This window comes from Ammospiza caudacuta, chromosome 1 (genome assembly GCF_027887145.1).
Source record: "Ammospiza caudacuta isolate bAmmCau1 chromosome 1, bAmmCau1.pri, whole genome shotgun sequence".
Taxonomy (NCBI): domain Eukaryota; kingdom Metazoa; phylum Chordata; class Aves; order Passeriformes; family Passerellidae; genus Ammospiza; species Ammospiza caudacuta.
Window position 1 is genome coordinate 345,520 of NC_080593.1, and position 12,475 is coordinate 357,994.

The window sequence follows — 12,475 nt, forward strand, 5'->3', positions numbered from 1 at the left end:
CCTGCTCTGCCTGGAAAGCTATTTCCTAGGATCTGTGGGAACTCAGCAGCAGCTGGGTTTGGCTGTAACTGGACGGCAGGTCTGAAAGTTACCGAGGCAGGAGAGGTGAGCAGGCACGCAACAAGTCTTAATCACACAAACCTCCTTCTAGTCAGGAAGCAGCTAAAATTATCTTAATTTTTACCTTTCCCGCCTCAGGAGATTTCTTGCACTCACTACTTCACTTCAGGAAATGCACCTGAACAGGCACCCATGGGATCTGTGCTCCCAGAGCTGCGGGAGGCAGCAGGAGTGAGGGGACAGGTGTCTCTTCCACGAAGGGCACTGCTGGCAGGAACACAACAGACATGGATACCCAACCCTGCAGCTGCTGCACAGAGAGAGAACGACTTGCAGGAAGCCTTGGAGAACAATTTAAAAAAGAATCCAATGCCAAAGCAGGAAGGTGGGATCACAAGGAGAAGAGGCCTCCTCCTGACAGGGAGGGATGCACTAAGAGCATCATGGCACTGCTGAGATGCCCGCCAAGTTGCCAAGCTCTGATCACAGGCTGGGGCAGCTCTGGCACCCCTCAGTTCCCAGCAGCCAGGCTTCTGTGCCAGCTCTTCAGCCCACAGCTGCTCCTCCAGACCATGTGGTGCTGCCCACTCCCCCCACATCCACGCCAACTATGAGGGGATTTCAGCCCCAAGGCTGTACCCCATTGCCCCAGGCACCACAGCACCCAGCATTCCCCAGCACAGGACCCTCCCATGCCAGCCCAGCTGGAAACACAGCTTGGGACCACATCAGACATCATCCAGACCTAATTTGGCCACCCAAATTAAGCAAGCCCTATCACTAGCTCAGAACAACTAGCCTGGATGCAGCCACGCCTGACATTCCCATCTCAGTGGGGCTCCAGAGGAGGTGAGAGCCCCGTGGTGCCCAGCACTGGAAGGGGTCTCTGCAGGAAGGGGTGATGCTCTCTCAGGAGCTTTGGGAAAGCTCCTGAAAGGGAATGGCAGCTGAATGAGCCACAGTAACTGTGCAAAGGTGCCCCAGCCTCGCTGCTCCCACCAGGAACGCCCTTCTAGGCAGGGCCCAGAGCCCCAGCGCAGAGCAGCCCTGAACTGGAGAAGGCTCTGTGCACCAGGCTGTGAAACTCCTGAGCCTCGGGGGCTCATGCCGAGACAGGAGTTACATCAGGACTTCCCAAAATGGGTGTGTTGGGGAGCAGAGTCACCAGCACTGGCATCACACCGACCCACAGCGGGCACAGGGACAGCGGCAGCGCCCGGCCAAAGGCACAGAGCGTGCCCCAGAGGCTGCCAGCTGCTCCCAGCTACTGCCGGAGCACTGGCACGGCCACACTGGCACAGGGAGCCGTGGCACAGCCAGACTGGCACAGGGAGCTGTGGCACCGCCGTGGCACGGCCAGACTGGCACAGGGAGCTGTGGCACCACCGTGGCACGGCCAGACTGGCACAGGGAGCTGTGGCACCACCGTGGCACGGCCAGACTGGCACAGGGAGCTGTGGCATGGCCAGACTGGCACAGGGAGCTGTGGCACCGCCGTGGCACGGCCAGACTGGCACAGGGAGCCGTGGCACGGCCAGACTGGCACAGGGAGCTGTGGCACCACCGTGGCATGGCCAGACTGGCACAGGGAGCTGTGGCACCGCTGTGGCATGGCCAGACTGGCACAGGGAGCTGTGGCACCGCCGTGGCACGGCCAGACTGGCACAGGGAGCCGTGGCACGGCCAGACTGGCACAGGGAGCTGTGGCACCGCCGTGGCATGGCCAGACTGGCACAGGGAGCCGTGGCACGGCCAGACTGGCACAGGGAGCTGTGGCACCACCGTGGCACGGCCAGACTGGCACAGGGAGCTGTGGCATGGCCAGACTGGCACAGGGAGCCGTGGCACGGCCAGACTGGCACAGGGAGCTGTGGCACCGCCGTGGCACGGCCAGACTGGCACAGGGAGCCGTGGCACGGCCAGACTGGCACAGGGAGCTGTGGCACCACCGTGGCATGGCCAGACTGGCACAGGGAGCTGTGGCACCGCTGTGGCATGGCCAGACTGGCACAGGGAGCTGTGGCACCGCCGTGGCACGGCCAGACTGGCACAGGGAGCCGTGGCACGGCCAGACTGGCACAGGGAGCTGTGGCACCGCCGTGGCATGGCCAGACTGGCACAGGGAGCCGTGGCACGGCCAGACTGGCACAGGGAGCTGTGGCACCACCGTGGCACGGCCAGACTGGCACAGGGAGCTGTGGCATGGCCAGACTGGCACAGGGAGCCGTGGCACGGCCAGACTGGCACAGGGAGCTGTGGCACCGCCGTGGCACGGCCAGACTGGCACAGGGAGCTGTGGCACCGCCGTGGCATGGCCACACTGGCACAGGGAGCTGTGGCACTGCCGTGGCACGGCCAGACTGGCACAGGGAGCCGTGGCACGGCCAGACTGGCACAGGGAGCTGTGGCACTGCTGTGGCACGGCCAGACTGGCACAGGGAGCTGTGGCACTGCCGTGGCACGGCCAGACTGGCACAGGGAGCCGTGGCACGGCCAGACTGGCACAGGGAGCCGTGGCACGGCCAGACTGGCACAGGGAGCCGTGGCACCGCCGTGGCACGGCCAGACTGGCACAGGGAGCTGTGGCACCGCCGTGGCATGGCCACACTGGCACAGGGAGCCGTGGCACGGCCAGACTGGCACAGGGAGCTGTGGCACCACTGTGGCATGGCCAGACTGGCACAGGGAGCTGTGGCACTGCCGTGGCACGGCCAGACTGGCACAGGGAGCCGTGGCACCGCTGTCGCCCAGCTCAGAGCAGCAGCCAGGCCTGTGCCTCCCCCAGCCCCGAGCACGCTGCCCCCTCCTCGTGCTCACAGCAGCTGAGAGCTGACTGAACCGCGCCAACACCGGCCTGGCTCCTGGCAGAGCAGCTCCTGATCACAGGGATGGGGAGGAGGAGCTGCCAGCGGGCAGAGCTGCACTGTCCCTGCCCGTAGCAACCACGCTGGTATTGGATCAAGGGAACTGAAACTGCAGCCACAGAGATTCCCAATTCTCTCCTGACCCCACCTCCAATCCTGTTCTTCCCCTTCACATCCCAGTTTTCCTTCTTAGCCACAGTACTGAGTTCTTGCCCCCAGAGCACCAGGAACCTCCACTTCACCCAGCACAGCCCCTGCAACTCCATCCTGCTCAGCTCCCAGCCATCAGGACCATCCTCCAGCCTTCCTGCTGCAGTTCCACCATCTCTCCCAACTCCTATGAATCACCAAGGAATGGCCTTTTCTGATTCTTCCCCAAGACCAGATTCCCCATCTGCAAACTCAGAAAGGTGTGAGCTGCACCTGGTGAAGATGCCTCCAGATGACTCGGGCACACAAAACTCAATAAAAACAGGGGATGTATTGTTCAAGCGTGCTAAAGGCTCCTCCAGCTGCGCTTTGGCTCTTGCCCATCACTCCTGGGGGTCCAACGTCTCCCACTGCACCAGGATCTGCCCCAGGACTCCTTCCAGGCAGATCCTTTAGCTTGTGCTGCTCATGCCAGGCACTGGCACCATGAGAGGCTGAGCGGGGCCAGCCCTGCCAAGGACCTCAGCCAAGCCAGGACACAGGCAGGGTGGAGCAGCCAGGGCTCTCCCTTGCAGCAGGAAGGTAAGGCAGCCCAGGAAGCCTTTCCCAGTGCCCCTGGAGCCTCTCCTGGAGCTGGCCCTGAGACCAGAGCACCCTCACCCAAACACAGAGAGCAGGGCCAGAACAGGAGCTGCTCCGAGAGCTGGAGCCCCTCTGCTCCAGAGCCAGGCTGCGATGTTCACCTGGAGATGCTCAGCTGGAGAAGAAAAGGCTCCAGGGAGACCTTAGAGCTCCTTCCAGTGCCTGAAGAGGCTCCAGAAGAACTGCAGAGGGACTCGGGATAAGAGTGACAGGACAAGGGGGAATGGCTTCTCACGGACAAGAAGGCAGGGTTAGATGGGATACTGGGAAGGCACCTTTCCTTGTGAGGAAGCCCTGGCGCAGGCTGCCCACAGAACCAGTGGCTGCCCCATCCCTGGAAGTGTTCAAGGCCAGACTGGATGGAGCTTGGGGCAACCTGGGACAGTGGAAGGTGTCCCTCCCATGGCAGGGGGTGGAACAAGATGGTGTGTAACCCAAACCATTCTCTGGTTCTGTGATTTGCCCAACCTCTCATTTTGTGCTCTTTCAACCACCTTTGCACTAAACTTCCAGCAAATCTGGAGCCCCCAGTGCTAGAGTGGCCATTACCTGCATGCGGGGGTAATGCAGCAGAGCTGCCCAGAATGCCCAGGATGTGCCCATGGCTTCGGAGTGTGCAGCTCCCCCCACGGCACCCCAGCACCATGGCCTGTGGTTTCCCAGCCCTGGGGAACTCACAGGCACACACAAACAGGGCAGTTTCTGCAGAGGTCATGGAATTAGCAGGAAAAAGCTGGCTAAGCAGAACGCTCTCCTTCCCAAAGGGTGTAATTTACCCGAGGCTGATTCAGCAGAGCCAAGACATGGTGAGCCCTGAGTGCAGCCTGGCAGTGTGGGGCTCCCCCAGCACTGAGGAGGGTCCTCATCTTCCTCCAGGAGCTCCTGCAGCAGTGGCAGCTCCTGCCTCAGTCTGCTCTGTGAATCAGCACATCAGTTCCAAAAGATGTTGGGAAAGGATGGAGCATGGAGCAGGAGGACTCGTGCTGGAACTGAACAGAATGATGAACTTCAGCCAATTTAGTTCATGAGAAACAGAGACAGCAAAGTGGCCTCAGTAACTGGTGCAAGTGGCTTTAAACAGGAAAATGCCCAAAGTATCAAAGCAGTCCTTTCTAAGAGGGGAATCAGAAAATACCCAGGATGTTGGAGATGCCAGCTGGAAAAGACACAGCACTTACTGACAGCAAGACAGGTTATGATGGAATAAACTCCTGAGGCACAGGCCCAAGTCTGTTCCTGCAACAGGCCTCAGCCTGAGGCCTTGTTTTTAAGGCTAAAATCTTGGGATGGGCTGTTTACAGCAAGTGACCCAATGGTCCAGCCAACAGCCAGGCCCTGCAGTGAGGCACAGCCAGCAGTGGGGCAGCCCCTGCCTGGCACAGCAGGTGTGGAGCTCGTGGACATCCAGGCTGCTCCCAGCCACCACACACATTCTGCAGGGCTTCCCTCATCCCCAGCCTCTGCCAGAGCAGCAACAGCTGGAAACTGTAGAGGAGAGCTTGCCCAAACTAACCCTGCTTCTTAAACTGCAGAGAGGTTTAGTGGCAGGTGGGAGAGGTGAGGAAGGACAATTAAGGTTAAAAAACATGTGCTCCAGGTAAAGCTGACTACAGAGAGATTCCTGGTGCTGCTCCCTAGACACCAAGTCCTCACCATGGCTCAAACCTCCTCCAAGCTTTCCCAGAGAGCTGGGCTTTAGGTGGGCTGCAAGGCATGTGCACAACCACAAACGTCAGAAGAAAATTCTCATCATCTGGCAGAAGCTCTGTTGAGCGAATCTCACCTACTTCTTATCTCCCTTCTACCTCTCCTCCTGCCTTCACACCTTTGCACCCCCAGAAAACCTCTGTGTAACCATCTCCTTGGTGCCACACCATGATCTCTGGCTATTCCACCTTGCTGGGGCTGTGTCTCCCAGCTGCCCATGGGTCTGTGCTGGCTCCTGCAGCCCCCTGCTGCTGCAGCCTGTCCTGCATTCCCTCAGGTAACCCTCACACCAGAGACATGGCTTGTGCTCCTCAAACCCACGCTCTGGTCACTGCTCCAAGTTCACTTCTAGGAAAGGAATTAGGCACTGTGCAATTAGTGCTCTAATTACAAACTCTATTAACACGGTTCTGTCTGCAGCCTGTCCCAGAGTCACGACGTTGGAGGCCACATGTACTGCGAGCAGGGCTGCACCAGGTTGGTATGGTTCTGCTTTATGCAGATATGAAATCTTTTATAGAACTCAGCAGCTTGCAGCAGTCTCCACAATTTGGCAAGGAAAGCAGCCTGGGATGAGGGAATCGCTTTTTGCAAGCCCCCTGAAAATCTGTCCAAATTTGGTGGTTAGAAGCTACCAAAAGCCTCCAGGTCCTGCCTGTGATGCAGCTGATGCTGGCGACCAGCCCAGCGCGCCATCTCCCCAGCCCCAGTGCCCCTCAGCCCCCATGGCCTGCCAGTGCAGCTCCAGCTCCAGGAGGAGACCAAAACAGAGCACAGTTCCCTTTCCTCCGCAGCAGCACCATGGATCTGACCCATGAGCAGGCGCAGCTGCTCTCACCCCACCGTGGGCTGTGAACTTCCCAAGAAAGGCTCGTTCCCCAAGCCTGGGGCTGGCAGGGCTGCAGCAGCCCCCCAACATCCACCCCAGCCCCCCTGGCACAGCCACACTGTCACACACCCCCCGTCCATCCCCCAGCTTTGTACAGCTCTGCCAACGCCCCCAAATCCACTGGTGACACCCTTGCGGTGACACCCTTGCAGTGACACCCCTGCAGGGACACTGGTGGCCCTGGCCCGGGGGGGGCAGCTTGGACCCTCGGCCCCGCTGCAGCACAGTACTGTTCCCCTTCAAAAATGAGGGAATTACCTACAGGAAAGGAATCTGGCAGGAGGACATGAGCAAGTCCTGCAAGACCCAGCACTCAAGTTTTAGGAAATTGAATTTGGGGTTTCACTGGCAACTTCCGTCATGGATTTTCAGACCACGAACCATTGTTCCAGTCACCAACTCTGATCTTCAGATCAGGAACATCAACAAACAAAACGCTCTTTCAGACATTTCTGTATCAAGCCCCAAACCTGCAGTTTAAAAGGAAATTCCCTTCCAGACCAAGGCACTCCATGGAATGATAACATCTCCAGCAAGGCTCTTCCAGCCGTTAACTAACCCCTGTTAATTCACTCACACACACCTGGTAATGGGTCACAGGTAACTGTGTAAACACAGCACACATTTCACCGGGATCAGGACTCATCCCAGCGCCTGGCAGGTATTAAGGGAATGCAGACAACGAAATCTGTGGGATTCCTGCTACAAATCCACAGGGAAGGTTCAGAAGAGACAGGATGGGGCTATGGCTTGAGCAGGCAAAGCCCCCAAGGACACGCAGACTCTGGCACCATCCATGCCACAGCCCTGGACACGGGTGAGCCCAGTGGACGCAGGTGAGCAGGGCAGCCCTCAGCCCTCATTCTGGGGACACCGGGCATTTTGGGAAGCCCCGAGCAGCTCGGCAGCAGCCGGCAGGAGGCCGGTGAGTGCGTTCACACCTTGCCAGCAGCACAGGAACCACGCAGCAGAGGAGTTGCTAAGAGACGCGCGCCTCCCACCCGCGCCCAGCTCCCGCTGCGGGACACACAGCCCGCACCCGGGGCTCTGCAGGGGCACAGGGACAGGGGCACGCTGCCCGGGAGGGCTCTGCCCACAGCGGTGACCCTGGCAGCACGCCGGGCACAGCCCCGCCGCGTCCCAGCTGGCAGCTCCTCTGTCCCACAGCGCAGGAACCTCACTCACGGTAAGATCATGTCACAGTGATCTCGGGGCTCCCACCACAGCTGCCATCAGAGGCACAAAGCAGGGAGAGCTGCCATGGGAACGGGCACAGCACAGTCCTCTCCCACGTGCCCACTGTGACTCCCCCAGCTGGACTGGTGGGACCCCAACATTATCAGACTGAGCCACTGCCACCCGTCTCCATCCAGCCAGAGTCCCTTTGCTCTTCTCCTCCAGTTCCACCAACCCAGCAGCTTTCTGTGGCTGAAGACCTCCACAGATGTGGAAAGGCCCCTCCAGCCTCAGCACAGGGTTTTTACATCCTTCCTGTCTTAACCCCACTGAGTGTCCTTTGTCCTTGCACCACAAGGCCAATAAATACGTTCCTTCAACCCTTTTCTTTCTTACAGGCCTGACTGTTCTTTCAGGCCACGTTCCTTTCCTCCTTTCCACAGAAACCCAAAAGGACCACAGAGGGATGCAGGCCTCTGGAGAGGCAGCCAGACTGCTGCTCACATGCAGTATCACCATGGTGGCCAGCACCCCTATAGTGGGGTCACCACTCCCCAAAAGCACCTCGTGTGCCCCTGCAGTGACATTCCTGGCATGAGGCAGCAGGAACGGAGCTGAGCACACTGCCACCAAGCTGGGACAACAAAACCCACGGCAGGGAAACGGCAGCACCGGGCTGGACCCGGGCTGCTCACACAGCCAAAGGCACCCACAGCCCTGCCTTCCGTGCTGCGGGGCAGCTGCAGGAACTGCAGGGCAGAGGGACCCTTGGGCTGGGGGCTGCAGCAGCCTGCCGGCCCACGGTGGGCCTGAGCACAGCTCCATCAGCCTTCCCCTCCCCTCGGCTCCACCGCAGCCACTGGCCCATCCCGGCCTGCAGCTCCACCCCAGCCCCCTTCATCTCAGCCCGTCGGCTGCACCACGGACCCTCAGCTCCATCGCAGACCCCCGGCTGCATCCCTGTCCCCCAATTCCATGGCAGCCCCTCGGCTCCATCCCTGTCCCCCAATTCCATGGCAGCCCCTCGGCTGCATCCCTGTCCCCCAGTTCCACTGCAGCCCCAGCTCTATCCCTGTCCCTCAATTCCATCCCCATTCCTCAATTCCATTGCAGCCCCTGGGCTCCATCTCAGTCCCCCAGCTCCATCGCAGCCCCTCGGCTCCATTGCATTTCCTCAGCCGCTCTGCATTTGCTCGGCTCCATCTCTCCCCTGGCTGCCGGCTCCCGGGCCGCAGTGTTCTGCATTGCTAATGTTAACGGGCTCCGGCGGATCCGTTCCCGTCGACGCCGAGCACGAGCCCCCCCGCCCGCCGCCGGACCAGCGCCCGCCCCCGCCCGCCGCTGCCGGCAGAGGCCGCGGGCGGAGTCCCCGGCCCTGCGCAGGCCCGGCCGCGACCACCATCGCTGCGGGGCCGGCCGGGGCCGGGGCGGGGGCGGCTGACGAGCGCGTCCGCTCCGCTCGCTCCCTGCCTGCCGCCCGGCCCCCGCAGCCCCGCCGAGCCCGGGCCCGCTGCCGGCGGCGGGGGCGCAGCCCGTGAGCTCCGGCTCGCGCAGGCCGCGCCCGGCGCCCCGCGCCCCCGGCCCCGCCGCCGCAGGGCCCGGCGCGATCCCGGCGCCGCGGGCAGGGCCGGGCCGGGCCGGGCTCCGCCGGGCCCCGCGGGCGGCAGCGGGCGCAGGTGCAGCGGCGGCGGGGACAAAGGCGGCGGCGCGGGCGGGCCGCTCGGTGCCCGTTCCGGTGACCGCTCGGTGCCCGGTGCTCACCCTCGATGGAGATGACGTGCTCGCGGATCTGGCTCTGCAGCGCCAGGTCCTCCACGCGCTCGATGAGGTCGTAGATCGCGTAGATATTGGGATGCACGGACTCGAAGCGCCCGATTTCGGCGCGGATCGCGGCCGAGTTGGAGAGCCCGAACTGCGGCGGGGGCGGCCCGCCGGGCTGTGGCCCCGAGGGCCCGGGCACGGGCACCGGCACCGGCCCGCCCGGCGCCGCCAGGCTCTGCTGCTGCCCGGGGCTCTGCCCGGCGCCGCCCGGGAAGTTCATCGCGGCGGCGGCACGGCCGGTCAGCGGCGCGGCGCTCCGGGCAGCCGCTGCATGGCCGCAGCCGCGTCCGTCCGCGGGTCCCCGGGCTGCGCCGCTGCCCCCGCCCGCCTCCCGCCCGCTCCGCCCCGCCCCGCCCCGCCCCGCCCCGCTCGCGTCAGCGGGACCGGCCCCGCGGCGGGCGGGGAGCCGGCCGGGCAGAGCGGGGAGCGGAACGGAACCGGGAGGGGACCGGGGGGCACGGGCAGAGCGGGGAGCGCAGCGGCACCGGGAGGGGACCGGGGGGCACGGGCAGAGCGGGGAGCGGAACGGAACCGGGAGGGGACCGGGGGGCACGGGCAGAGCGGGGAGCGCAGCGGCACCGGGAGGGGACCGGGGGGCACGGGCAGAGCGGGGAGCGCAGCGGCACCGGGAGGGGACCGGGGGGCACGGGCAGAGCGGGGAGCGCAGCGGCACCGGGAGGGGACCGGGGGGCACGGGCAGAGCGGGGAGCGCAGCGGCACCGGGAGGGGACCGGGGGGCACGGGCAGAGCGGGGAGCGGAACGGAACCGGGAGGGGACCGGGGGGCACGGGCAGAGCGGGGAGCGGAACGGAACCGGGAGGGGACCGGGGGGCACGGGCAGAGCGGGGAGCGCAGCGGCGCCGGGAGGGGACCGGGGGGCACGGGCAGAGCGGGGAGCAGAACGGAACCGGGAGGGGACCGGGGGGCACGGGCAGAGCGGGGAGCGGAACGGAACCGGGAGGGGACCGGGGGGCACGGGCAGAGCGGGGAGCGCAGCGGCGCCGGGAGGGGACCGGGGGGCACGGGCAGAGCGGGGAGCGCAGCGGCACCGGGAGGGGACCGGGGGGCATGGGCATGGCGGGGAGCAGAACGGAACCGGGAGGGGACCGCCGCATGGGCAGGGCGGGGAGCGCAGCGGCACCAGGAGGGGACGGGGTCACGGACAGAGCGGGGAGCGGAACGGAACCGGGAGGGGACGGGGGCACGGGCAGCCCGAGGGGAGCGGGGGCAGCTGGCACCGGGAGCGCAGCGCTGTCGGTGCCGGTCCTGCCCGTCCCGCCGCGGCCCCTGCTCGCTCGGCACCCCGGTGGTGGGCATGGCCCCCTCCCCGGCCCCCGCCCGGCTACCAGTCCCCGCTGGCACAGTGATGGAGCTGCCCAGGGCGCCAGCTTGGTGTCAGTCCGGCCATCTCGGGGGATGCTGCTGGGCAGGGACTGGTTACACCCCTCCCGTTGTGCCCATCCCTAAATCAGCTGGCATGGGGTACCTGGGGCACAGCAAGGCTCTGGATGGGCACAGGGCTGGCAGCCCCTGGCAGCACCCTGGGGGCCAGGGAGCTCGCTGGGGCATGACAGCTGAAATCTTCCAAATGGCTGAGAAACGTTAAAAAAAAGGGCCCTGGCAGATTAAATAAAAAAGTGGAATTTGGAAGAGGAGAAGGAACAGAATCTGAGCGGCTGAGAGAACCAGGATTGCAATGGATTTCTCCCTCAGTCCCACTGGGACCAGTCACGGTGTGCAGCAATGCCCCAGTGCCAGGGGGCTCAGGGGGCAGCTGGGGCTGGTTCCCACCCTCTGCCCCTCTCTGGGTGGTGGTGGGAAGGGCTGGAGGAGGAGGAAGAGGACGGCAAGGCAGAAAGGAGGAGGAGAGATCCCTGGGAAGTTTCCAAATGCCTCCGGGCTCTGGAATCCTCTGTGACTCCTCAACAGTGGGTGCTGGATGTGTGGGTGGGAGAAGCACCTCCCTGCCCTCTTCCCCTCCTTCTTGTGCCCTTCCAGGATTCCTTGAGTGTGTCCCTACTGCCTCTGCCACGAGAAGGGGGTTGTTAGAAAACAGCTTTTATGAGGGTTTTTTGAAAGCATTTAGAAAATGTGTATCTGTTACAGCACCGGGCTCCCCTCGCCCTGCATGCTCCCTCACCCTGCGTGCTCTGCAAGGCTCCCAAAGGTCTTTGGAAGATCTGTCGGTCACAGCTCTGCTCAGTGGGAGCTTCCCTTTGAGTCTGAGAGGATTGCATCCCACCACCCCAAGACAGGCTGTGCAATGGCCTTTCTCAGCCTGTTTTTTGTTTGGGTGTCTTGGTCCTTGCTCATGGCCTTTTTCTCCATCTTCCATCATCACCAGCATCACCAGCACCATCCCAGGATGGTTGGGGGGGAAGGGACCTTAAAGCCCGTCCAGTTCCTCCCCTGCAGACAGGCACACCTTCCACCAGGCCAGGCTGCCCCACACCCCCTCCAACCCAGCCTTGAATTCTTCCAGGGATGGAGCAGCCACCGCTTCTCTGGGTGACCTGTGCCAGGGCCTCACCACCCTGACAGGGAAGAATTTCTCCCCAATACCCCACTGAACGCTGTCCCCAGTCAGTTATCACACAAACATTTGTGAATTGTCTCCATTCCAGCACCTTTGACTGCCCAGACACCCCAGGTGCAGCCTCCTCCGCCGCGGCACCCTCTCAGTCAGGGATTCCAGGATTTATCCCTGATGAAGGAAGAGACATCATCCCTCATCCCTCCCTCACCCTCAGTGATGCAGCCTGCACCAGTCGAGGTGGCTTTGCCCTGACAGGTGGGCTCTGGCCTCCCCACACCCCCTGACCCTGCTCCTTTGCCCCCTGCTCCTCCTCCCCCTTGTCTGGCTCTTCTCCCTCCTCCCCCGGCAGGGAGGAGCGGTGCCCGCCCTGCCCTGCAGCCCAGCTGCTCATACAGACTGCCCTGAGGTGACAGCTGGGGTGTCCTTGTGCCACCAGTGCCCCCAGCACTGACCCCAGGGTCCCACTGTCCCCCACAGCCAGCAGGGCACAGGACACAGGACATGGGACACAGGGCACACACAGGACACAGGGCACAGGACAGAGGGCACAGGGTGCAGGGCAGAGAGCACAGGACACAGGGTACACACAGGGCACAGAGCACAGGACGCAGGGCACAGGACACATGGCAC

General features: G+C 63.3%; 2 protein-coding genes across 3 annotated transcripts in view; one reads left to right on the forward strand and one right to left on the reverse strand.

Annotated features, from left to right (window-relative positions):
• AGAP3 (ArfGAP with GTPase domain, ankyrin repeat and PH domain 3) overlaps positions 1-9,529 on the reverse strand; it is a 111,911-nt gene extending 102,382 nt beyond the window's left edge. For both annotated transcript variants that reach the window (XM_058811518.1, XM_058811526.1), the window contains exon 1: positions 9,250-9,529. In XM_058811518.1, coding sequence (XP_058667501.1) covers positions 9,250-9,529 — 280 coding nt within the window. The remainder of the gene's footprint in view (positions 1-9,249) is intronic.
• A 51-nt stretch (positions 9,530-9,580) lies between these two features.
• Positions 9,581-12,250, forward strand: LOC131564547 (collagen alpha-1(I) chain-like). Its single transcript, XM_058815008.1, has 4 exons — positions 9,581-10,703; positions 11,132-11,252; positions 11,934-12,100; positions 12,195-12,250. Exons 1-4 carry the CDS (start codon positions 9,581-9,583, stop codon positions 12,248-12,250), a joined length of 1,467 nt encoding a protein of 488 aa, XP_058670991.1.
• The last annotated feature ends 225 nt before the right edge of the window (positions 12,251-12,475 follow it).